Raw genomic sequence first — 27,472 nt, 5'->3', positions numbered from 1 at the left:
GGTACAGTTAGGAATTTTCTACATCACAGATATGTGACTAATTTACACGTTAATGTCACGTTTAAAGGTCTCAGCTGGCTGTGTGTCTTCGTGCTATCATTAAGTATGACTTCCCAGGACGTTGGACGGCAGTGGTGGACAAAATTGGCTTTTTCCTGCAATCTCCTAATAATGTGAGCTGGCTAGGCAGCCTGATGTGTCTGTACCAACTGGTCAGGACCTATGAGTAAGTATCTACAATGTGTGGGGTTCTGTTAGTATGCTGACTAATCAGTATTAAAGTCAATTAAAACATGAAGATGGGCCTGATTGAGTGATCAAACATTGTAAGTCTATTGTAGGACCTTATTGCAGATGCACATTTAAGAAGAGCTAAGTTGGTGTCTGTGGAATGTAGATAATGGAGTCAGTTTTTTTGCTGATTTGCAGCAGAATATTATTTTGAATTTCATTGTTTTTAAAATCGAACAGTGATGTGCGATGACAAAGGCTAATTTTAAAACAAACACTCCGGTGCTTAAAATCATCCAATGAAGTGCTTGTTTTTTCGACCCTAACTTTACGCTAACAGTGAGTCTCACACAGACAGGATTGTACAGCATTTTCCCAGAAATGATCCAGAACTACGGATAGATCTCCCGTGGCATTGCTCATGGTGAGACATAGCAGGAAAAACAATTGAAAGTGGCAATGATATGGGGCTTGGCCCGACAAAGGTAGTGGGCTGTAAAACAAATTCAAAGAGCCATCCATACGGGGGCTCGGGATAGTGGAGCCTGCGCGGCTTGAGAAAATTGCATTTGCAGACTGGCAGTGGTCGGTTTGGGTTCGTGTGAAATGCTCAATGGTTCCTAATTGGTTATTTTGATTGGGATGCTTTTGAATTGGGATTTGTTAATATTTTCTAAATATGAAATTTAAGCAAATGAAGCTGAACTGTGAGACAGATAGTGTGATGGGCACTCTGAAGTGTAATGGACCGTGCGCTACATACACCGTTTTTATAATATTGCTCCTGAATCTTCTGTGGCACTGCTAACGGTAAGTCAGATGCTCTTTAAGTTTTTAAACAACATGGATTTTATACCACATAATGTACAATGCATTATTCTGCTGTGAAGGTGGAGTTGTGCCAGCCCTGACCAATGTCATTTTGAGGCCACAAAATCTGATTGCTGTAAGTAAGCACAAGTCTGAGGTTGAATTAGAGTTTAACTGCTGTTAGTGGGGGAAATTTGCAAATTATCAGGTGCTTGTAAATCTCTCTGACTGGGGTTAATCTGCAAACTATCCCCCCTACCGACAGTATGTAACCTGCAGTTGACCTTAGCATGAAATGACTGCCTGTCGTTTTCTCTTTCTCTTCTAACTTTTGACACTTTGAAATGTGATATGTGAATTGTGACTGAAGCACTCAAAAGTTAACTTAGCTTTTTAAAAACAAAATCACTGAGATGGGTGAGTAGATCCATAGATTGTTCCCTTTCAGTGACGACTCTTGCCTGTTGAGCAGCTTTTTCTTTACGAAGTAAATATTGACACCACTGTGTCAGTCAATGAGTTGGAGATGGGCGGGACTTGTGATTTTAATTTACAGAGTCTCCCAGCTCATGACCGAAGCTATAGCGAAAAGAGTCTCCCGAGTACAGCAGGATTATTTCTCCAGCAAAATGCGGTGAGTGAAGGATAGTTAAGTAATACAAATGTAAAATAAATCCCAGTCACTTACAGGCGTGATTGACAGGGGAATTACCCAATCATCTCCATTCTGGCCAGGTTTTGTGGTATCACTATATGCAGCCTTTTCTTTAATTCATGCTGAGGTTGTGCTATAAAGCTACATTTCTTTTTAATTTGATGCACACGCGCTGATGCAGTCCCATATTGTCACTGAAGCCCAATGTATTTCTTTTTCCAGGTTCAAGAAGGCAGAGGAACGCGATCCTCTGATAGCAGCGATGCAGATATTTTTACCACGAATTCAGCAGCAAATCGTGCAACTTTTGCCCGACACAACCCATTGTTCAGTGTTGATCCAGAAGCAGATCTTAAAAATCTTCTATGCACTTGTTCAGGTATGAACAACAGCGGGGACGGTAAAGAGGCATTTCTTAATAATTGGAGCTGTCTTCTGCATCTTCATTTGATCTGATATTTTATATATCTGGATGGTAATCACTTACCTTTGTGCAAATAGGTCTGATTGAGAGGATGGGACATAAATGGATTTACTAACTCTTGTAGTAAATTCATAGGGTACGGTAGTCTAGTAGTTATGTTACTGGACGAGTAATACTAATGATCCAGAGAATTTTGAGCACAAATCCAACCATGGCAATTTGAGAATTTGAATTCAGTTTATCTGAAAATAAAAAGCTAGTGTCAGTAAAAGTGATCATGAAGCTGTTGGATTGTCGTAAAAACTCAACTGGTTCACTAATGCCCTTTAGGGAAGGAAACCTGCCGTCCTTACCCAATCTGGCCTGTTTGTGACTCCAGTCACACACCAAAGTGGTTGACTTTTAACTGCCTCTGAAGTGACCTAGTAAGCTACTCAGTTGTACCAAACCACTATCAGTGGTTCAAGAAGGCCCACCTGCACTTTCTCAGGGCAGCAAGGGTTGGGCAATAAATGCAGGCCTTGCCAGTGGCGCTCACATCCAGAGAATGACATTTTAAAAAGTAGCCTGCTTATTCTGACAACTTGAAGGAATATTCTACTTCAATTGGAGTCTCAACTATTCATGGTATTTATTAATAACTTAGATGGTGGGATAGAGAGCCACATATCCAAGTTTGCCAATGACACAAAGATAGGCATCATTGTAAGCAGTGTAGATGGAAGCATAAAATTACAGAGCAATATTAATAGGTTAAGTGAATGGGCAAAACTGTGGCAAATGGATTTCATTGTAGGCAAGTGTGAGATCATCCACTTTGGATCTAAAAAGGATAGATCAGAGTTATTTCTAAATGGTGAAAAGCTCGAAACTGGAGGACCAAAGAGACTTAGGGGTCCATGTACATAGATCATTAAAATGTCATGAACAGGTACAGAAAATAATCAATAAGGCTAATGGAATGTTGGCCTTTATATCTAAAGGACTAGAATACAAGGGGGTAGCAGTTATGCTACATCTATACAAAGCCCTGGTTAGACCACACCCGGGAGTACTGTGTTCAGTTCTGGCCACCTCACATTAGGAAGGATATATTGGCTTTGGAGGGAGTGCAGTGCAGATTTACTAAAATGATACTTGGATTCCAAGGGTTAAGTTACGAGGAGAGAGTACACAAACTAAGGTTGTATTCCCTGAAATTTAGAAGATTACGGGGTGATTTGATTGAAGTTTTCAAGATATAAAGGGGAACTGATAGGGTAGATAGAGAGAAACTATTTCCACTGGTTGGGGAGTCTAGGACTAGGGGACAGAGCCTAAAAATTAGAGCCAGGACTTTCAGGAGTGAAGTTAGGAAACACTTCTACACGTAAAGGGTGGTAGAAGTTTGGAACTCTCTTCCACAAACGGCAGTTGATGCTAGCTCAATTGTTAATTTTAAATCTGAGATTGATAGATTACTGTTAACTGAAGGTATTAAGGGATATGGGGCTTAGGTGGGCATATGGAGTTACGTCACAGATCAGCCATGATCTCATTGTATGGTGAAACAGGATCGTGGGGCTAAATGGCCTACTGTTCCGATGTTCTTATGCATAGACAGTGTCAATGACTCATTTTTTTCTTACTTACCAAAAATGCAATTAGCTACATTTGGATTCCCATTTAGCCACATGTTGCTAGTGGCTAATGTATTTGCCAACACATGAGTAAGGTGTATTGGGAGGTCCAGTACCCTGTGTCAAGAGTTGTTAGAAAGAAGGCTTATGCCCACTGTTGTTTCATGATGAGTATTATTAAAAAGAAACTTGCATTTGTATAGAACCTTTATCATGTTTTCAAAATCTTTCAAAGATTTTCACATAATTAATTACTTTTTGGAGCACAGTGACTGTTATGTAGCCAAATAATGTGGTGTTATCTCAACATGATGGTGGGAAGGAAGGAAAGACAAATGGAAATAAGTGAATCCCCACATTAGGGAGAGAAAATGGAAGAGTTAACATGGAGGAGCGGGTGTTGGCCACTCGTGTATCCTCTTTCTTGGGATTTTACAAAGCAGCCGGAAAAAAACCTCATCAAACAATTTTCCTCTCCATTATCATTAAGTTGCAGTTCATTAATTTCGGCCTTAAGCAGAGGCAAAGTGTTTTTGAATGATTAACATTGTGAGTGACTGATCCTAGAAAGTTACTGAAGCATCTACATATTAAATATGAACTAAATTAACATAAAGGACTACATTTATAACCGTCAATTTCTGACATTTTTTAATTTTTTCAGAGGTTTGATAAACTATGTTGTCTCTCTTGCTTCCCTTTGCTAGTACGCGCTACCACTGCAGCTGGTAAATAAACAAACCATGACTCAATGGATGGAGATATTTAGGACAATCATTGACCGAGATGTTCCTCCTGTAAGTTTTTAAAAAAGTTGACTTTGTTGCATTGTACGTGTTGACCTACAATTGGTCAGATTGGTACACAGTGAGTGTGAATGGGTGTACTTGTCTGTCTCTGCCATTCTTACTCTCTGTGCCTCTGTCTGTCTGCGTTCCTCTCTGTCTGTCATCCTCTGTCTGCTTTCCTCTCTGTCTGTGTGTGTCTGTTTCTCTGATTCTCTAAATGTCTCTCCTCTCATTTTCTTTCTATTTGTGTGTATCTCTATCTCTCTTCCCTTCCCTTCCCCACCCCTCTTTCATGTGTGAATGTGACCTATCTATCTGTTGTCTCTTGACATAGTCCTTACACAAAACAGATCAACAGTTATTTTTTTGTCTGGGTAATTTGCCATGAATAACATAAGAGATCAGAGTGATTGCAAAAATCCCAGACATTTTAGTCATACAGGAACTTCCTGTACTAGTGAGATTAGCTGGGATTGCTTTGAACTTCAGACTCTTAAGTGATGCATCGCAGTTCATGTCAGTGTGGACTGTCAAAAGATGTTTGTTCATTATAGATTGCTATTAACCTTGTTGATCTAAATCAGGGTGGCCAACCTTTGAAAACTAAAGAGCCAGAAAAGAAAATTATATACTGACAAAGAAGCCCTATATCTTCCTCCACCTCACACATTTATCTATTCTTCCCTTAAAATATGCAGTGGTTTCTGCCTCAACTACTCCCTGTGGCAAAGCATTTCATGCTCTAAAAACTCTGCATGAAGAAATTCCTCCTTTCCTCAAAATTGTCATTAAGAGAGTCTCAGTGACGTGGGAGCCATTAATCAGAGGAAATAGTCTTTCCTTATTCACCCAATCAAAACTCTTCATAATTTCAAAAACTTCTACTAAATTTCTCTACTGAAAATAGTCCCAGTATTTCAAGTCTCTTCTCATCTCTGGCATCATTTTGTTGAATCTATATTGCATGCTGTCTGTAGCTTTAATGCCCTTTCTGTAATGGATGCCCAAAACTGCACACAGTATTCAAAGTGTCACCATTGGCTTGTACAAATTTATCATTACCTTGTACTCTATACCCCTCTGTATAATACCCAAAAAAACTATTTCTCCCCCTCTCATTCCCCTTATCCTTATTTTATCTACTTAAAATAGGCATGCTGTTATAGTAATGATAATGAAACCAAGGAAAAAATACAACGTAGATTCACAACAATGATGCCAAGACTAGCGGGAGATTTTTTATAAGAGCCTGAACCACTAGGGCTGTATTCTCTGGAGCAGAGAAGATCGGGGTGAGTGGTAGGGGGGAATCTAAGAAGCGTTCAAAATTTTGAGACTTTCAAAGAGTGAATAGTTGAAGATTAATTCCGCTGGTCAGTGAATCAGTAAATAAAGGCATAGACTGAAGGTTAGCACTGGATGCATAAAGAGAAGTTAGAAGAAATAGTTTCACACAAAGAATATGGAATATATTACCATGAGTGACCATTGAAGCCAAGCTAATCATGGCAACTAAGAGATAACATTTAAGAGGAAATTAGATAAATGTTTGAAGATGAAAAAATATTAAATGAAATGGGGTAAGAGTAGGGAAATGGGATTCAAGTAAATGGCTCTGAGGTGGAGTTGGCATAGGCACAGTGGACTAAGTGACTTCACAATTGAAATTCTTGAGTCTATCAATTATTTATGATGGTATTATGAATTGAAAATGCATTTTGATGAGCATCATATGTTTATAGATTTAGCTGGCCATCGCTATTTCTGTTTTTTTGAATTGAGAAAATAAGAAATTGTTGATTCTTACAGTGAAACTGTTTTCTGGTTAAACAATTCCAACGTTCCAAATTACTACACAAGAAACAGAATGGATGGTTCAGTGAAACTGCATCAAGTCGAAGCACTGTGTCAATTGATTTATATTTATGTTTTTAAAAAAAGCTTCAATCCAATTCAGCTACAGGATCTGGATGAGATAATCTTTGAAGCAGTGTGTGATATGCAGCGGTTTTGAATCAAGCTGACAGCACAGCATGACTCAAGCTTACTCTTAAACCTATTTCATGAAACTGCCTTTCACTAACACTAAATCAGTTGGTTCCTGATGCAATGAGTTTCTGTGACAAACAGGATTTCAATATAAAAGAGTTCCATTTGTATTGTACAACTTCATAATAGCAAGTGTGTGAAATCTTCATGCAGCTGCCCGATTGGGCATCTTCCCCACTCTCCCAAACTGGGGTTTGCGTAATGTGCAATGGTGGGCATGTGAAATGTTTATACTCTATTGGCTTTAACACCTAGCAATACAGTTATACACGCTGTCTTTCCAGATCTGGGTTGTGCCTACAGTGTGTGTTTTGAGCTCTTCAACACTGTTAACTCTCAAGGAACAGAAGTAGGCCATTTAGCTCCTCGAGCCTGTTCCACCATTCAGTTAAATCATGGCTGATCTATACCTCCTTTCTATTTACCTGCCTTGGTTCCATCTGGAATGAAATACTGGCAGTGACCGGTTCGGACTATGGAAAGCAAATTGAGGTGATGAATTCTGAGTGTTGCACAACATTAAAGGGTGCTGGTTCAATTATGTTTTTATTTCCTGCAGCACAGTGATATCAAAACATAAAATAACCCCTGTGACAATACTGCATTGCATTATAATCCTAAAAATGTCGTGATGGTGTAACCATCAGACTTAGTTGAGTCTAAGTCAAAAAAAAATTAAACCAAAATTGAGAAAACATGTAATAGCTTCTTGAACTAGAACATAAGTTTACACAAGTACGAAAATTGAATGCTGTGAAACTGTACAGTGCTTCGTTTGTGTTTTGGTTTGATGATTTACAATGTGCTGTGTGCTATGCAGTAGAAGAGGTTGAATACGTAACTTTTTCAATCTGTTCTTTAAACTTGCAGGAGACATTGCAGGTGGATGAAGATGACCGGCCAGAACTGGTATGGTGGAAGTGTAAGAAGTGGGCTTTGCACTTGGTTACAAGACTTTTTGAAAGGTAACGTGTAGCTCACAAAGTAGTTACGGATGAGCAAGGTCGTTCGGCCCATCTAAACTCATGCATCAGATAATCCCCGTCAAAGCATCCAGCTGATGTTAAGTGATTCCATGATTTTTCCCTCTGACCCTATCCAAAAGTCCATTCTAGGAATTGATTACATTTTGAGTTAATGTCCAGATATCAACCCTAAATTTGCCTTTTGCTAGTTTGAACCTGTGTTTCTTTGTCCTGTTGTCATGGTTTCATTTGAAGAGATGAAAGCAGAACATCTGTAATTTGATTCATGCAAACGTATGACAAAGAAAGGGAAAGGACCAGCTGATCCACCTAGCCCATCCCAGCCCAGCCCATCCCATCCCGCCATAGTGTAACTTAAATGCACCATTCCCCATCCCTGCAGTCACCGTCTCCTAGGAGAGGTGAGAAAAGTACCGTGGATCAATTTAGGAAAAGAACTCGTCTGAAATTCCTCTCTTTTCTCCCCCGCCCCCAAAAGGCGATCCAGCCAGCTCTAGAAAGTCACAGTGACTGATGACACTAGCCTCAGTGACCCACCTACCATCTATATATAGAGAAGTTTGCTACTTCCAGAAGATGCTTTATGGAAAACTGGCAATAGAAAGCAGGGCGGACAACAAAGGCGCTACAAGGACACACTGAAGATTCAACTGAAGCAATTGACTCTTGGGGGGGAACCCTGACCACTGACTGATGGCAATGGCTTGCTGAAGTGAGAGCAGGAGTGCTGGGATTTGAGCTACAACGTCTTCCAAGTAAAAAAGCCCAGCTGCCTAAGTCTGTCCTGATAACTAAGGGCCCTTAAACTAGGTACCAATTGAGTCCCCTCCTCTGAATCTTTTCCAGAGCTTTGATACCATTCGAGGGGACCATTTAGATGCGACCTGACCAAGGTCTTGTACAAAGAGTGAATGATATTTTTTGTTTTATATTTAATTATCTTAGCAATACTGATTTTAATATTTAATATTTTTATTATTAACACCAATGTTGAAATTGCAATATAATAAAACGGATCTACAGCTACCTTCTTGATAACATAGAAAGTGGCCATTTGTTAATGTCTAGCATTCCAGAGAGGATGACTGCTGCACCACATTAATGAAATCAGTTTGGGCAGAGTGATGCTATGGCATTGTGCATTAGAGTGCCAGTGAGCTTTGCCAGAGAGTGATGATAAGATGGGGTCATTCCCCATGTGTTAAGTCCCTAATCTCCAAAATGTTGCTGTGGGAAGCTGCTGAGGAGAGGCTAAGTGATTCGTACCAGAGAGAAAGGGCCAGTTAGCCATGGGCTTCCCTCCTGCATCTTCCAGTATTTGACTATAGAGCAACATTCATAGTATCATATAATAGTAGGATACAGCACAGAAGGAGGCCATTTGGTCCATCGTGCCTTTACCTTGGTAAAGGCCTCAGAATATCCCTCCCCTGCGGATCATAGAATGTGCTTGGTGGAGGAATGTTTCATGGACGATAAGGGAACGTTATGAAATTGATAACCCAGTGAAACACACTTACCCTCCACCCCCCCACCCCAACCCAACCCCCCCCCCAACAAAAAAAATTGCTCACAGTCCTAGCACAGAGTAAGTGGAAGAGATGGGAACAGGAAATAGAGAGCAGAAATTATTGACCAATATTGGTTCTGACCTAGAATCAATAAAGGGGATTATGTTAAGCACCTAATAAAACTGAGAGATTGTCAAAAGGTCTGGCATGTGCTCTGTTAGTCGTATGATAAAAGGTTTAGGTTCTGCTGCAGGACCGTGCAGCAGTACCTCAGAGTTAGTTCCACAGCAGCTTATTGCCAAACTTGCTTCGGAAGTTTCCTGTATGAATGTAATCCACTAATTGAATACATTTACAGCATAAACTGATTTTTGTTCCAGGGTTTTTGCCTTTAGAGTGCTACCTATTTAATTTCAATTGTATTTTGTTATAACTTGACCTTTGGACTTCGTTACCTTTTTTTTCTATCACTTTCTTTGCAGATATGGAAGCCCTGGAAATGTAACAAAAGAGTACAATGAGTTTTCAGAATTCTTTTTTAAAACGTATGCTGTGGGTATTCAGCAGGTAAGAGCACAATGATTGTCTTGAAGTGAACGTGGGATGTTTATTATTAACTGTCCACATCTGAGTAATCGAGCCATGATCTGCATTAAACAACAAAATAATATTTGCCTTTACATAGCACCACATCATGTCCCAAAGTGCTTCACACAGTGAATTACTTTTGGAGTGCAGTGGCTGTTATGTAGGCAAACACAGCAGCCATTCTGCATCAGCAATCTCCCACAAATAGCAATAAGATAATGATCAGTTGATCTGTCTTTTACTGGTGTTAGTTGTGAGGGGAATTGCTGGCCAGGACACAGAGAACTCCCTGCTCTTCAAATAGTGCCGTACGATCTTGTATTATTCCCACGGGAACAAACGGATGGGGGTCTTGGTTTAATGTGTTACTTGAAGGACTGCACTTCCAACAGTGCAGCACTCCTTCAGTACTGCACTGGGGTGTCAGCTTATATTATGTGTTCAACTCCTGGTGTGCTAGCAATTGAGCCAAGTATTACACTGGGTGCTACCTTTACCCACCAGGCCATTGGGGAGCTCGTAGGTATTTTTTAAACATTCCTGCTAGCTGAATGATTGATTGCCAAGTGTAATGAGGATGAACTAGAGGACTTCACAGTCTAGAAAGAGAGTAGTTTAGAGGATACTTCATTGAAACATATAAAATCTTAAATGGTATACAGATGCAATAAATTACCTTAAGAAAGTGGGATCAGAGAACATAAATGGAAATTGGTGAAAGATATATTTGGATTATATGTCAAGAAAAAGTTATGTACTTATAGTAAATGTTTAGAATAATCTACCAATCGGGCAAAAACATTGGAGTTACACAAAATACAACTAGATACCGTGAAAGAAGCATTAATGCACTGAAACGATGAACTCTTGATAGCTGAATGGCATTTCTCTTGACGTTTATTGTATATTGTATGGAAAAGATATAAAGTGGTTTTCAAGTATAAACATTGGAATTTAAATGTTTGGTAAATTGTGGACACTTCATTAAAGTGCAGCTGCGGCTTTCGTTGACTGAAGGGGTCCACGGATCATTTGGCTCAGAGTGCACTTCACTTGCGGTTGAAGTATTAAAGCGAGTAAAACATTTGAAGGAATGTTCTCGATTGCAATCAAAACTTAGCAGCTGCAATTGAATGTAGTCAGTCACCCAAGTGAAAAATGATCTTCCAATGCAATCAAAGATATGGATTTAGGCTGCAGTGATTGCCTCTGACTTTTGATTGTGTTTGTGGGGGCAGGGAAGCTGGTTCACATGTTCATTTAATTTGTAGTGGGTCCTCTCCTTGCCAAGGGCCCTGAGCTGCAGCCAGTGGAGTACAGGCAAAAGATAGTCCAAAAAGGAAGATGAAAAGGCATGGTATGTCTTTTGGATGAATGGTCATCTTTAAATAGTGCATTATTTTCATTTTATATTCCCTTTCCTTACTTTTCTGTTCTCGGAAGCTACCACTGTACATCTTTCTATTTTATTTCCTTCCCATCCCTCAAAAATAAGTTTACATTTTTGAATTTATATGTCATTGCAATGGGCAGCCCCACCAAGAATTGACTAATTTCTTCCCACTCTTCATGCCCCATCCCCAAAAAGTGAGGTCAAGTGGCTTTGAGTAAGACACAGACCTGAAGGCCAACTTGTGTGTTTAAACTACAGGTTTGCTTCAGTGTTAGCCTATTTCTACATTACCTATTTGCTCTAAAAGCTATTGATATCAATGCGAAGTCAGGGTTCATGCATCTTAAATGTTTAATCATGGATAAGTTTTGTCATTTCTTGGCTGGGCAAATAACTGGATTGCTCCATCTGTGTTTGGAAGGGAAAGAAAATCAACAGGGAATGACCATTGCCTTTCCTTTAATCCCCAAATATGGAAAAATATTGATAACAGCCCAAAATAGCCGCCTACCGACCTTTATATCTCTCCCATGTTAGGCATAGTACGGCCAGATGCCAACACTGAGTGTGGCAAGTGTTCCTTTCCTTAGCACTAACACCTCTGAGCTCGTGAGCAAAATATTCATTGACCCTCAAGGGGTAAAACGCTCACTGGTTGGGAGAACAATCAGGCAATCTGCTGCCAACACCCTACCAGTACTTCTTTCGAGCTTGCTGCTGGGTGGAGGCAGTTGGAGGAATTAAACCTCTGTTTTTTCACTGGGTCCCTGTGGGAAAGTGTTAAACCTCTTTCTGATGGCACAACTGGGTTGGTGAAGTGCTTTCACATTGTGTAATCAACGGCACGTGCTGTTTTCACAACACCGCTGACACTGGGAAATGTAAAAGCACCGACTTAACCTTGTTCCAGCAGCAGCGGAAGGCCGCTTTTCTGTTGGCCTTTTGAACTGCTGCTGGATTCACCAGCCCTGCTTCTGTCTGTTGTCTGATGGCACCGGGTGAGAATATAAAAAGGAGAGCAGCGCGAGGAGGTGCCGTTCTCTGAATTCAGAGCTGCACAGTAAAAGCTGCTTTTATTTTCTACCCTGCTCGCATTGTTAAGTGAATCGCAAATCTGCATACAAAGAAGTTCTTATTCTAACTGACCTTTTCTATTGCTGACCTCTCCCAAGAGTGTTGCTTTCAGAAAGGTTGACCTTTTGTAGTCCTAACTTTGTATCTAAGCTTATGACTTGGTCTTTCCACATGAGAAATGTACGGGTACTTAATTGGTATTATCCTGTGATGTACTGCAGCATTATATACTGTGCTGATTATAGGAAGAGCTGCCATGTAATGCAGTAGGAGTAATATGTTGTCTGGGCTCCCAGTCTTTTTGCACATTTATTGATGTTTTATCCCTTCATATTCATCAACTAAATGGAAGACGTTGTCTTAAGGGAGTACTGTAGAGGGATTGATTATTTTGCATTTAATACATAAGAGATACTGAATGATCCTTAAGAAAATAGAAAAATCAATATGGAACTTTTGATAACACGCTACATTGTACTGTGCATAAATCTACATAACACGCCTGAGATCATGAATCGAGGTTACATTTTTTCTGTTAAAGATCTCAAGTCTGTCATCATTTGTCACTCCTCTCGAGCACCAACTATACTCACTCAGCCTCTGCACTGAGTGATTCCTCATTCTTGATGACTTTAACCTGCACCTGAATGTACCCATACGTCCCTGAACCGTGCTCTGTTCAGCAATTCCCCCACCCAAACACATGGCTGCTCTTTGACTTAGTCACCACATAACCCATCACCACTTCTAAGTCTCCGTCACTGACGGTGCAATTTTGAATCACTACTTCATTTTTTGTTTTTCTTGCAGATCCTCCCGCCTGTCACTAACTCCTCCACAGTTCTTCCACATCTAAAAAATGTACATTTATGCAACAGTAGCTGTCCAGACAAACAGCTGTCGATCAAGCAAGATCAAAGACAGAGTGATGCATCAAATAATATACAAAGATGCCTTTTACACTTAGCCCAGGCCTCACATTTCTAAGTTACTTCTTGATGAGACATAACTTGTTTAGTCCTATGACATGGTCTTTGCTTCCTGGCTAATCTTCAAATGAAAGACCCTACGACCTACAGATTCCCCAGACTTTGCACCCTGCTATCTCTACCTGTCTGACCACTGTCTAGCTTGACCAACCTTCAGCACCATTTACATATAGGGCAATGTGACTGTTATGAATTTTCTCAGTCCCTAACTAGTGCAGAAATTATGCAACTCCTTCCATCCTCTCTCAAGCAGGCATGACGCACAAGGCTATGGAGTCGGATCTGTTTTTTACACTGCATCAGATGCCTAGCATGAACCGATCACTCGCTTTCGGGTAATTTGACCTCGTGAGCTCTCGTGTGTAGGATCAGAATGCTGAACCTCTACTGTTCCTGTTTGGTGCGCGTTACTATATACTGAGCACCAATTGGGCAGCCATGTACTGAATGAAACTATGCATGACGTGCCTACCTCCCTGCATGCATTCATTGTTTTTGGAGTTAATACAATGGGTGCCTTGCCTCTGGACAATCTGGCCCTTGACCTTGGTAAAGCTGTGCTCCCACACAATATTACAAAAAGGATATAGAAGCAATGGAGAAAGTGCAAAAAAGATTTACAAGGATGATACCAGAACTGAGAGAGTACAAATATCAGGAAAAACTGAACAGGCTGGGGCTCTTTTCTCTAGAAAAGAGAAGATTGAGAGGTGACCTGATATAGGTCTTTAAAATTATGAAGGAGTTCGATAAGGTAGATGTAGAGAAGATGTTTCCACTCGTGGGGGAGTCCAAAATTAGGGGCCATAAATATAAGTCACTAAGAAATTCAGGAGAAACTTCTTTACCCAGAGAGTGGTTAGAATGTGGAACTCGTTACCACATGGAGTGGTTGAGGCGAATAGTACAGATGCATTAAAGGGGAAGCGACATAAGTACATGAGGGAGAAAGGATTTGAAGGATATGGTGATGGGGTGAGATGAAGTAAGGTGCGAGGAGGCTCGTATGGAGCATAAACATGGGCATAGACCTGTTGCACCAAACGGCCTGTTTCTGTGCTGTAAATTCTATGTAGTAATACCAGCATTAACTGCCACCACCTGAATTCAATTTGTATAGGATTGGCTTTTTTTCCCAGCACTCCTCATCTCTCCTCCCCATCAATTCAGCTGGCTACAAATTCAACACTATTCAAATAATTTCCTAACAGCATCAAATGGCATGGATGCTCAATCTCCCACTACTTATCCAAGTTGGAAAATGTAGCCTGACAATACAGTGAATGCTGGCACTCTAGGCATTGACGATCCTGTATAGGGTGGTGTACCTGTATCATTTGAACTTTCTGTTGGACAACAATTTACCCTGATCGGGCTTAGCTGCATTCTGAGTTACTACACACCCAAAAGTCTCACGTCTTGCAGCAACATTTGGTCTCCTGGACTGTGTCCTGAGCTCTCTTTCAAAACAACATTTCTTTGCTTTACGTTGCATTTTACCACTTTTTTTTGCTTGCTGCACCAACTCTGTCTGCTGTTGGCTGATTGTCTGATTTGTTGAGATGCCCAATAATTAGTGTGGGAGACCAACCTCGTCGTCCACAGGTTGGCTGCCCAGCTCTTTTGCAAAAGATTGGCTTGTGCAGGCATCTGACTCGGCCCCACGCTCCTGGTCAATCAACCAAACCATTAAATTGTCTGTAACCATCAATTGATGTATACACTTTCTTGTATCCATCTCTCTAGAACTGTGGTCCTGAGTTATCCGTAACATTTCAAATTTGCACCTATACACTTTTGGCATTACATCATGTTCAGCAAGAAATACTTGTTTCATAGCATCATAATCCACACTATAAGCCCTTTACCACTGCGTAGCTGTACCAGCCTTTTTACCTGTACTTCTTTAACCCACTTATAACGGTTAACCATTCTATAGTCCTTAAAAACTGTTCACTCTGCCCCTTCTTTACAATTTGTAATAAAATTAGATTTGAGACGATTATTCTACACAGTTATGGGGTGGATCAACTGGACTCACTCACTACTTTGCCTTGCCATCACCCATTCTAGCATCAAAATCCTCTTGAAAGCTTGCCTCTTAGAACCATCTTTCCATGTTCATTGTACAATTCTCAGCTTTAAAAAAAACACTCAAATGTTCTTTTAAATGAAGAGCACTTGGCAAATGTAACTTGTTTAAATGAACTCATCTGCTCAGGTAATTATAAATATTGTAATTGTGGAAAGGTATTTTAGTGAAACTTTAAGTGTGCTGTGTGCCCTGTTTGATGGGTCCCTGGAGAAATGTATGCAAAGGTAAGGAACGCTTACTATCACACGCTCACTGGTAACCAGCACACTTGATCCTAAGTTGCAGCCAGGTACGAGGGACCTGGATGAATCCATTGACTTGGTCAGCGACTTCCCTCCGTGCGTCTTGCAGCCTCAGACCGCCCTCCTTTGGTGCACATCCTGTAGCAGGACCTCAAACCTTTCAGCATCAAAAGGGAGCAGTGTTACCTACATATCTCCATTATGAAGTGTTAGTCTACTTTCTGCCACCACCACAACTTCCTCTTTAATGGCACGGTGCAGCCCTTTAAGAGCTGCCGTCGGATTTCACGCACCCCATCAAAGTGCATGGGCATGCTTTTCATGAACCCTGTTCAAATTAGAATGAGAAACTCCCATCACAAAGTTTGGCTTTGATACGCTGGCATAGATGCAAAATAGGTGCTTTAACATTTGCAACTATTCAACTTTGTAGAGAATCATAATCAAGCCCAAACTTGTTCTTGTATGCTGTCCAGAAGGGGGTCCCTGGCTAACAGTCGGGAGCAGAGGCCCCTGCAATTTCTCCCTCTTCCTGACCCAAGACAACTGAGGTCACTGTCTGCCCTGTGACTTTCTGGTCTGTATGACTTTGTGCTATGCCAGGCAGTGCCTTTACTCACCCAGGTTTGGTAGCCACTCTTTCTAGCGAGAAAAACAATTCAAATAATTTTTCGACAGTGCAAAATTGCAGGCGGAGGGAGTAAAAAAAATTGAGACTAAAAATAAACTAACACAAAATGTTGCAACAGAGCCTTACATTTAGTAAGGATCAAACACGCAAGTCTCACAAATTCTGGTGGAAGTGCAAATAGAAGTTTGTGTTTTTTTGAAGCCCCAGATCCAGTTGAGTAGCTTACAGTACATTGATTATTTGTTTCATTGGTTATGTTCTTCTGTCCCAGGTGTTGCTGAAGTTGGTGGATCAGCACCGACAGAAGCAGTATGTTGCACCCCGCGTGCTGCAGCAGGTCCTTAACTACCTGAATCAAGGTGTCAGCCACTCTCTCACATGGAAACAAATGAAGCCGCACATTCAGGTAAGCACCACTTGAGCTTTGCACGTCTGTGCTTTCTCTTTGTTCTGTTACAACTGTGTGCTGTTAGCTGGCTGGTGGAGGGTGCGAGTCTTATTACTGAGAAACTGATTCTTGCCAATTAAAAAGTTTCTATAATAGTTAGAAATCCTTTTTTTTTTCTTCACTGGCCTAGGAGCACTCAGCCTAGTTGTAGTTTCACAGCTTCTACCTCAACAACAATAACAACTTGCATTTATATAGGAACTTTATCGTAGTAAAACATCCCAAGGCACTTCACAGGAATGTCATCAGACAAAATTTGACACCGAGCCACATGAGATATTAGGACAGGTGACTTAAAGGAGGAGCGAGAGGTCGAGAGGTTCAGGGAGAGGATTCCAGAGCTTGGGTCCTAAACAGCTGAAGGCATGGCCGCCAATGGTGAGGCAGCTCATCAACAGAGAGAGGCCGAGCAGCTGATTAACCAGCAGTTTACTGCTCAGTGTTTAAAGTACCGATCAGTGGTGAGTAACAAGGAAATCGGAGAAACCTCAGCTAATATCAACTAACTCAGCTCAGATTGGAAATTGAACTTGGCACATTCTGGTGAAAAGGCCTAGTTCTATACTTTTTTAACACAATGTGACTATAGGCAAGCCACTAATATGTACTATTTGATTTTTAAATAGTCCCCTTGGTAACCTTTATATGGCGCATGGTGATCATGTGGATATGGTGCTAAAATTGAATTTGCCAAAACCCATTTATATTAACTCTGAATCTTCCATGGGTTGTACTGGTTAGTTTTGTGCTGGCATCCCCTGGTTTATTGAACAGATGAGCCTCATTACTCACCACTGGTACTTTAAACACTGAGCAGTAAACTGCTAGTTAATTAGCTGCTCAACCTCTCTGTTGTTGAGCTGCTCAGAATATTGGCATTTTTAATGTCGGTCCTCTTTTTGTGTTGTTCACTTTCAGCCTAAAGCTGGCACACTGAGCAGCTCAAATGTTTTAAAAATGCTCGTGAGTGCTAGTTTTCGGATGAAAATGAATGATGTGCACAGTGATTTTAATATTAAGAGCGCGGAAGTTCTGAGCAATCCGTTCAACAGAAATGGGAGTTCCAGCTGATCAGTACAAGTGATGGACAATCCAGAGAGTTAATATAAAGGTGTTTTGACTAGCACTGTTGGGTGGCGAGCAGCTGTTCAAATTTTCAGTCAGAATCGTTCAGCACAGTAGACCCCACTGATTAGTGGATTATGGTAACCATTTCGGCTACCAGCCAAGTCGATCACTATAACTGGATTCTACTGTGTTCAGAATTCTTCACCTTCGGTTCGATTCAAATGTGTGTGCATTCAGGGAACTAGGGCACACACAAGAATCAGGAATTGCCATGGAAATGAGATGCATCATACCGAAAATCATGCGTTACACATTTCTCTCTACCTGTCAACTGTGCAGTCTGATATCACTAAACTATTACTAAACAGAGTTCCTGATTGATTGAGTGCTGGAACAGTTTATAATGCAAATGAACTGGCAATGATACCAGCAATAACTGATGCTACCTGGAACAGTCTCTGAGCTCACCTTCTGTATACTGAATTTGGTACCAGTCCACCACTTACAAGGCTTAGTTTCGCACTGCAGAACTTCAAATCAGTATTAACCTACATGCTATATGATACGAGCTCAGTAAGAAAAGCTGTCAAGTTCCACTTTTAGCTGTTGTATAAACTGGGCTATTATAAATTTTTAGTGCACATAATTGATTTCTTGGGGAGACAGAACATGTATGCATTAGGACTTGGGAAATGCTTCAGGTGAAAGAGAATGAAAAGCCGCCAGAAACATTAGTGTAACTAGATCCCATTACCACATTGTTGTCTTCAGGCTATGCTTCAATGTATAAAACTCGAGACAAATTACATGCAAATGGCAACAATATAGTGTTGCTGATCATCATAATCTTAAAGGCACTAATTTTACTTTTAGGGGCGTGTGTGTATGTGCATCGCTGGTTTTAACTGTAGTAAGAACTGACCACAGTGCCTCTGTTTACTCACCACTGCAAATGTAGAAAGACTTCATGCGTACTATATGTACGCACTTATAAGGGAACCTACTTAGAAGAGGGCCTATTAACAATTCTATCCACAAACTCATACAAAAGTCCTGATTTTTTTTTTTAAGATGAGAGCCACTATTACAAAGCTTCTCTCCACCAGGTCGGGTAGTGTCCAGTAGTACATTTTTTTTTTTCCCCTGTTCTTTCCCATATCAAGTAGAGCATTCCTATCAATTGTTGCTATTCTCCTTCAACACTAATATTTAAATGCAACTTCTGTTCAGGCTGTTACTGCCAATTTGAAATCTCCTCTACTGGTCAGTTTCTGATTTTTATATTGGGAATGGGAGCTAGGACAGGGATCAGGAGGGAAAGTTGCCATTTAATTATCATAGCGATGGAGGTGTAGAATGGAGCAACAGCTGGTGGCAGTGCCTGGGAGGAATGTATCTTTGGGGAGATTGTTTTGCTGGGATGGAAACCTGAGAGGGTCTGACCCATTTATAGATGACCCAACTTCCTCAACTCTAGGCTACAAACAGGGACCTAAAATTCTAGTCTATACATAGTGATGTATAAGTAATCTGTGTGTTTCCTCAATTTTACATTCTGAAAATGCATAAAGTACAGCTTGCATTACCATATAGTCCAGTAACACAGTGACAGCAGTTGAGGAGATCAAGCTTGTAATATTCTTAATTTGGTTATGTCACAAAGTTTAATAATTTTTTTATTAATACACTTGGTAAAATGGGCTCACCAACAAACACACTCGTGGAGAATGGACGATGAGAAATCACCTTGTTCACTAGATTATATTTGATCCATTTGATCTCGTCCTTCCAAAGCGCCAATGCCACCATCCTGTCATTAGAACACCTAGCTGTTTCTCCAATGAGTCCAGTTCCTTGACTCCACCAATAACCGGTAAATTATTTTGGATGATGCGCTTACTGGTAGCATCACAGGGCAGCACCGAGTTTAAAACCCCCAGTGCATTGTCATATAACAGCAGTGCGCAGTCAGCTATCCTGAACCAGTTACTGTGGGGGCTGATGCTGGAAGGCCCGCCCATGGACTGGAGCGATTTCACTGTATCCAAGCAGTAGAGGCACTTGTAGATGTGGCCAGTACAGGACAATGCGGAATAGAAATGTCACAAAAGAAGGTGGCGTTTCCATAAGAAATGGTGATGCTGGAACATGCTGCTTACCAGACTGATGGGACACAGCGAATCTCCAGATACATTTTGAATCTTGGTTTGCTGTAGCAGTGAGGCCCACTGCTTTGCCACAGGGAGAGAAGAACCAGTCATCTTTATCTACTCCTGTACTCCTCCCAGCAGCTGCCTGCCAAGCTCAAAAGCAGTTCTGCTCTCTCCTTGGCTCGGACAGGGAGACTGCAGTAAGAGAAAAGAGAGACAAAATTCAGCTAAACTGTAGTTATTAGGTTATGCTGTGAATGGTATGGTTCATTATCCCAGCCTGTTAGATCATGCTCCTGTATAGTCTTGCATGCACCTGTATAGCCTTGTATGCACTAATACCTGGTTGGCCTCAATTCAGATCAATATCAGCCATAAAATAGGAGTGCAATGAAGGGAGTGTCAGTACGCTCTGGTTCTAATCTGGCTGCCAAACAGTGTTGTGCATCAAGAGAGCTGTTTGTACATGTTTGTACATTGGGGAAGCTGACTTGTGACCTGCTGTCAATTAGTTTTGGGGCTGCACTAAATCATTGGAGGGAAAATTTTATTTGAAAATGTAAAGCTGGTTTGACTCTTGCATTAAAAAAAATGACTTCAGGACCTCTGTCCTCTCGCCATTGTAAATATGGAAAGACTTCATGCATGCAATTCTTGCATTTCCGAGGTAGGGTGGTGAGAGAAATGAGTGTATGCTTGAGTGGCAGCGATGTATTCAAGATCTTGGACAGAAAGGGCAAATTAGAGATGGGTCTGTTTAGGAAGGAGGGTGATGAGGTGATTTTAAGACGAATGGAAAAGATGCCAGACGGTAAGGAGAGGCTGATATGTATGATAAGGCCCATCGTGCACCGCATGCTCTATTATGCAGCTCCTTTGATGAGCCCATAAGAACGGTGGAAATGGGAGACTGTTTTGTAGCTTGAGCAATCGGGGTGGGGCTGGAAGGGAGCAGAGCTGCAGCATTTGGGCAGGTCCCGTGGGAGCCACAGTGGATTTGACAAGGATAGAGCTGAGCTGGAGTGGGCCCAGAGAAGCAGCGGCTGGGCAGAGTGGGTCAAATGCTTGGGGTGGAGGATTAACGAGGGGAGTCTAACAGGGAACAATCTGATTAGTCCATGGTGCTCCAAGGCTAGCATGGACCAGTCCTGTGATTTGACTGGACCTTGATATCACTTGGTTAGTATACTTGATTGTTCCAAGCTGGAGGCTCACTACATTATTGTATTACAGGTACAAATCTTGTCATAATACAGAGTTAGTTCCTTCATTTCATGGGGATCATCGTGTGTGACGATATCTATGCAGGGCAGAATTGTAATACTTTTATTCTTCTCAGTGTGTGCCTCCTAAATCTATTCCTTATTTTTACATGATATTTTTGAACTTGACTGCACACTGGTGGTTGTAGATCACAATCTGATGAATGATTTCGGGTTGGGAAATGCAGTAAAATTAATGCAGGCCCCTGAGACTCTTTTTTTTAATCCCCTTTCTTTCTCGCTCTCCCTCTCCTGCTCTCCCTGTCCCACTCTCATTTGCATTCCCTCCCCCCCCCCCCCCACCAAACCCATTATTGATACAGAGCATTTCTGAAGAGGTAGTCTTCCCACTGATGTGTTACAAAGATGAAGATGAGGAGCTCTGGCAGGAGGATCCATACGAATACATTCGGATGAAATTTGGTGAGGTCCACAAAATGTCTCTGGTGTTGGTGTCATAGATTTCCTTCTGTGTTATTAAAAGCATAGAAAATCTGACAGTAATTTCTATTCCCTCTCCATTGTCCCAGCAAGAAGGCAATTTTATTTAATTTTGAAGCCAAGATAATTAAAATCAGCTAGTTGCTGCATATATCAACTTGGGATTGCCATATTAATAATTTCTAATATGTGAAAACTGTGGTTGCACTGACTAGTATTATTGTTGAAATGTTTTTCAGATGTATTCGAGGACCATGTCTCTCCAACCATTGCAGCCCAGAATTTCCTCTACACTGCAGCCAAGAAGAGAAAGGAGGTGAGACATCCACTTCCCCTGTGTTCAAGTAAAATTCAGTCATGAAAACATTAAATTACAGTATCAGCAAAATGCAGCTTGAAGTTCTTGAGTACCTTTCTGATTCTGGGAAAATAACACTGGCTTGTGGGCATCTGGAAAGTTTTCCGTTGCTTTAGGTCATATTGTGAAAGTTAGACACTCTAGAGCTATCGGGCCAGAAATTGCTGCAATGGTAGATCTCTTCCTGGGCCTCCGAGGTTGAGTGTCGTGTCAGGACCATAAATCAGGGTCCTAAACGACATTAATTACCAGCCCTAAATGGCTGTGGTGGGAATAATTCGCATTAACAATGTAAATCCAGCAAATTCATCGCCGTTAAGTTCAATGGGGAGCCTCACGGCGAGAAGGGAATTTTACTGGCTTTGGTGAGGCTAATGGCAGAGAGGTGCAAATTGTCCAGCAATTTGCGGAGAATCGCAACTCATGGCATATCTCGTTTACTCAAATTGCTGGATTTTTTACAAATTAATAATGGCGAGTGCCGTTATTGCGTCATTATAATGGCATGATTTCCTAGCAATTTCTGACCCATCTTTTAAGACAATTCCATCGTTTATCATAGCCGTAATATCTTGCAACTTAAAATTATAAAACATGGTGATGAGTTACTGCATCATCACACTGCGCCTTAGAATGGTGCGAGAGAATTTGGTTTCTGATCTAGGCTGTGCGACCTGGGGCGTACAGAGTGGAGGCCAGATGCTTTCCAAAGGAAAGGAGAGCCATTCCTGCACCAACATTGACTGTCTCACTGCAGCTGATTCAGAATGGGAATGGTGGAGGCCTGAGAGCAGGCCACCTGCCTGCTCACTCTGCCACGTTAGCTAGCTGAGAAGAATGGGAGAAAATCACTGGGGGTGAAGAGAAGGAGGGATTTTACCTTCTCAAAAAAAATATCAAGCATTTGCATGTTACTGATGAGAAAACCTTGTTACGATCCTTACACATCAACTTTTAAGTTCTGCAACATGCCCTAAGGCCTGATCTAAAGTCCTGTTTCAATGTTCAATTCCCATTGCCCCCCCCCCCCTCCCCCCCCTGTAGACTAATGAAGATTCCACTATAACGAGTTGAAGTCAGAAGGATTAACTTGAATCATTTTTATTTATTTCTGTAACACACTTTCTTTGCAAGAATCACTTTGAACTGATTTGACTTCTGTAGGTTTTGCCGAAGATGATGAGCTTTTGTTACCAGATCTTGACAGACCCAAGTGGCGATCCTCGAAAGAAGGATGGAGCGCTGCATGTAATTGGTTCTCTGGCTGATATTTTGCTAAAAGTAGGTTGATGAGAAATGTTTACCACAAGCTCCCCATGATGGCTTAGGCAGTTTAGATGTGAGCTGTAGGGGTCAGCAGCTCCTAGATTTGAACTGAGTTAGCTGATCTCTGTTGGCGCAACAATTGGGCACCCAGAGTTAGGGAGGAGAAGAAAAATCCAGCAATTTGCAGGGCCATGGGGAAATTGCTGGGGAGTGTGATTAAATGGATAGCTCTTTCAAAGAGCCGGCACAGGCATGACGGGCCGAATGGCCTCCTTCTGTGCTCTTAAATTCTATGAATTCGGTGACCTGCTGCAAAGAGGGCATGTGCACATTTTGGGTGGTGATAGGACTGGCCTTGGCTGTTGATGTGCCTCATGATCGAATATCTTGTTGACACTCACTGTGTGGGTTCACTCATGTAGACTGGCAACTGCCTGAGGGTTGTCTGTGGCTCTGTGACCAAATCCTAGCAGAAGTCAGCATTTTCAGGCAAGAAGGGGAAAATATTGGTCAAAGAGGAAAAAGCTAGATAATCTGTTCTCAAAAAAAAAAAGCTGGTAATGTTATCTCTGAAGTAGGACTTGGATGTGTAGTATCAAGAAATGTCAAACACCTCCAGCACTTATCTCTACCTTGGTCAGTGCACCTGACCCTTTGTAGGTTTATAAAACCTCTTGGTCCATGATTGAGAAAATCATGCCTCGTGGTCTGTATAGTTTACTTCATTTAAAAAAATAGAACAGTTTTGAGCAGGGGTATGAATAAGCAAAATCCTGCCTCTAAATGTCGCTAGTGCACCTGGGTAATGCAGTAAAGACATCTGGAGTAGGAAAGGATATTGCATCCCTTAGCATGAATTCCACCATTACACTCCCTGCACTTTCTGTATTTTGAAAATAATACTTGAGTGGTCAGTGTCGAGCATCCCAAGTCAGGTAAAACGCCATTCAATATAAAGCAAAGCTCCCTGCACTCTGCCCAGCAATGTATGTGTCAGCCTCAAACTTGGAAGAGCGCCTGCTACTGCGCCTAATTCCCACATCAGACATCCCATTGCCCCTCTGATGGCTAGTCGAGTGTTTTATGGTGCGGATTCATACTCACTAGAATCTGGATCAAAATTGCCCAAACCCATCTTGGGTAGATCCTTTCTAGCCAGTGGTGAGGACTTTCACCCCAACTGAGTTGGTTTGAAGCCCAAGTCTCAGACGTCTGGGGTCAATATCAAACCTTCTGAGCCAAACAATCCTAGTCTATTAATTGTTATTCTCACTGCTACCTCAAAGTATTGTTTGCTTTTTGTTGCGCTCTTCTTTTATCATTTACTGTGAATTAAAGCTAAATTTATGTTTATACCAACAGAAAAACATATACAAGGGCCAGATGGAGTTGATGCTTCAGAATTATGTATTTCCACTCTTTAACTCTGAGCTGGGCTATCTCCGAGCCAGGGTAAGGTCACATACCATGTGCGTGACTTTGTGATGAGCATAACGCTAACTGAGATTGTTGTCCTCTTTCCTCCCTGCTTTATGTTTTCTTGGAAGTGCATTTGGAAATGATGTAATCTACACGTCTAAACAGGGGAAACTGACAAAAAAAAACAGTTAAAATAGCCAAGGAATTCTGTACAAAATGCAGCAACGTTTGTCAGCATCCGTAAAGAGAAAAGACAGGTTAACTTTTGAGGGAAAATCCCTTCTTTGGAACTGAATGATAAGAGCATTTTAGTAGAGTTGGGGGAAAAAGGGAGCTGAGGGAGAAAAAGATACCTTAGTCACAGGGAATAGTTCATGTGTTGAATGTCCTGTAACCTGATTAACAGAAAAGCAGGAGGTTGTTAGATGATATGAAAAAGTTTTTTTACTGCACCCTCTTTTTTTTTTAACTTAACAACAATAACTTGCATTTATATCGCTCCTTTAACTTAGTAAAATGTCCCAAGGCGCTTCACAGAAGCGTTACAAGACAAAATTTGACACTGAGCCACGTAAGGAGATGTTAGGACTGGTGGCGAAAAGCGGTAGGTTTTAAGGAGCATCTTTAAGGAGGATGAGATGTGAAGAGGTTCAGGGTGGGAATTATAGAGCTTAAGGCCTAGACAGTTGAAGCCACAGCTGTCAATGGTGGGGGCGAAGGGAATTGGGGATGCACAAGAGACCAGAATTGAAGAAGTGCAGAATTCTTAGAGGGTTGTGGTGCTGGAGGGGTTAACTGTACAAAAATGCTTGCTTATTTTTTTCAGTTTTCTGTTCTGCAGAGGGGTTTTACCCAAAACTTCAACCTGTTTTTCTTCTATACAGGTACTGACTGATCTATTGCGTTCTGTGTTCATTCCAGATTTATAGAATCATAGAATCGTTACAGCACAGAAGGCGGCCATTCGGCCCATCGAGTCCGTGCCGGCTCTTTGTAAGAGCAATCCAGTTAGTCCCATTCGTCCGCTGTTTCCCCATAGCCCTATGATTTTTTTTCCCTTCATGTATGTATTCAATTACTTTTTGAAAGCCACAATTGAATCTGCTTCCACCACCCTTTCAGGCAACACATTCCAGATCATAACTACGCGCTGCATAAAAAAGTTTTTTCTCATGTCGCCTTTGGTTCTTTTGCCAATCCCTTTAAATCTGTGTCTTCTGGTTCTCGACCCATCTGCCAATGGGAACAGTTTCTCTTTATTTACTTTACCTTAACCCTTCATGATTTTGAACACTTCCATCAAATCTCCTCTTAACCTTCTCTGCTCTAAGGAAAACAACCTCTGCCTCTCCAGTCTGTCCACGTAACTGAAGTCCCTCATCCCTGGAACCATTCCAGTAAATCTTTTCCGCACCCTCTCTAAGGCCTTCACATCCTTCCTAAAGTGTGATGTCCGGAATTGGACACAATATTCCAGCTGTGGCTGAACCAGTGCTTTATAAAAGTTCAACATAACTTCCTTACTTTTGTACTCTGTGCCTCTATTTATAAATCCCAGGATTCTGTGTGTTTTTTTAACTGCTTTCTCAACCTGCCCTGCCACCTTCAAAGATTTGTGCACATATACCCCCAGGTCTCTCTGTTCCTGTACCTCCTTTAGAATTGTACCATTTAGTTTATATTGCCTCTCTTCATTCTTCCTGCCAAAATCTATCATTTCGCACTTCTCTGCATTAAATTTCATCTGCCATGTGTCCGGCCATTCCACCAGCCTGTCTATGTCCTCCTCACTGTTTACTACACCTCCAAGTTTTGTGTCATCGGTTTTTAAATTCTCCTGTACACAATGGTTTAGTGCACCAACTGGAGTGTTGCAAATCGGATCTCGTGGGTTTTATACTTGTTTGCCTCTAGTTAAAGGATATATTCTGAATGTGAAGGGTTAATTTCCAACCTCTTGAAAACTTTTGGGCAAACTTGCTGTCGACTTAAAGGTAAATGCTTCTCTTCTTTCCCTCCCCTCCAAATATCCCAGAAAGTGCTCAAGGTAAACTTGAACAATTCCAGCCTGAAAACATTTTAATTTACTTGTAGCAAATATAGTTCATGTCCTGTTTAATCAAACTCATTCCGCTGTTTCAAAGCACTTGGTGTAAAGTCTTGTGCATAAGTCTAACCTTCAGAGCTCCTTCCATTAGCTCCTAAAGTAGGAGTACAACTGACACTACAGTGCAATTGATGGGGTTTCTTTAAGCATGAAGTTGGGTTGCGGCTGGATATTAGAAAGTTAATTTGTCTTGGCAGGAATATAGGAAAGGTCTAATAGTTCAAAAAACAGTGTGTGTACTCTCTAAGAATGACTCTGTTCACTTTGTGCAGCAATGTTGTAATTAGAATGTGCTTATGCTTTTGCCCAGAAATACTGAAAAGAAATCTTCACAAACTGTGACACTAACTAATGGAATTTCTACCCCCCACCCCGGTCACCGGATGCCTGTGCCTAACGATATATTTTTTGGGCAGAGGGTGCGGTCATTAGACTCCTCTCTCTTGGCTGTAGGATGGAAAATGCATTTGAAACAATGGTTTAACACAAAACGCACTGCTGATCCATTGTGCGGAGGTTTACGTTGATTGCACATTTGTAGTCGGTGCTTATCCACCAGTTACTGGGCGAAGCAACTACATTTGTGAATTTGCAGATACAGAGAAAATGAGCCTAGAGTTTAAGGAATAATTGAATCCCTTGAGTTCTCAATTCCAACTACACGGTGATGCACATAATGGCAAAGCTATTGTTCGGTTCACATTTAAAACTAGAATTCTGCTGGTCTCAAATGGACCAATCTGTGGTGTTTCCTTTCCTTCACATCCAGTTCAGATTCCCATGTCATTTCCCTTGGTGAAGTCACCGTTATTTTGGATAGGCAGTCGGTGCTATCTACCATTTTCCTGCCAAATCCAGGCAGCTGTCC

The 27,472-nt window shown here is 41.3% G+C and overlaps 1 protein-coding gene across 2 annotated transcripts in view; it reads left to right on the top strand.

Moving 5' to 3' along the window:
• ipo8 (importin 8) overlaps nt 1-27,472 on the top strand; it is a 96,506-nt gene that overhangs the window by 27,395 nt on the left and 41,639 nt on the right. For both annotated transcript variants that reach the window (XM_067999889.1, XM_067999890.1), the window contains 10 exons: nt 68-226; nt 1,919-2,075; nt 4,447-4,536; nt 7,447-7,541; nt 9,556-9,640; nt 16,357-16,491; nt 21,337-21,436; nt 21,694-21,770; nt 22,977-23,093; nt 24,441-24,530. In XM_067999889.1, coding sequence (XP_067855990.1) covers nt 68-226; nt 1,919-2,075; nt 4,447-4,536; nt 7,447-7,541; nt 9,556-9,640; nt 16,357-16,491; nt 21,337-21,436; nt 21,694-21,770; nt 22,977-23,093; nt 24,441-24,530 — 1,105 coding nt within the window. The remainder of the gene's footprint in view (nt 1-67; nt 227-1,918; nt 2,076-4,446; nt 4,537-7,446; nt 7,542-9,555; nt 9,641-16,356; nt 16,492-21,336; nt 21,437-21,693; nt 21,771-22,976; nt 23,094-24,440; nt 24,531-27,472) is intronic.

This window comes from Heptranchias perlo, chromosome 18 (genome assembly GCF_035084215.1).
Source record: "Heptranchias perlo isolate sHepPer1 chromosome 18, sHepPer1.hap1, whole genome shotgun sequence".
In the NCBI taxonomy this organism is placed as follows: Eukaryota; Metazoa; Chordata; class Chondrichthyes; order Hexanchiformes; family Hexanchidae; genus Heptranchias; species Heptranchias perlo.
This window is presented reverse-complemented; position numbering and strand designations above follow the sequence as displayed.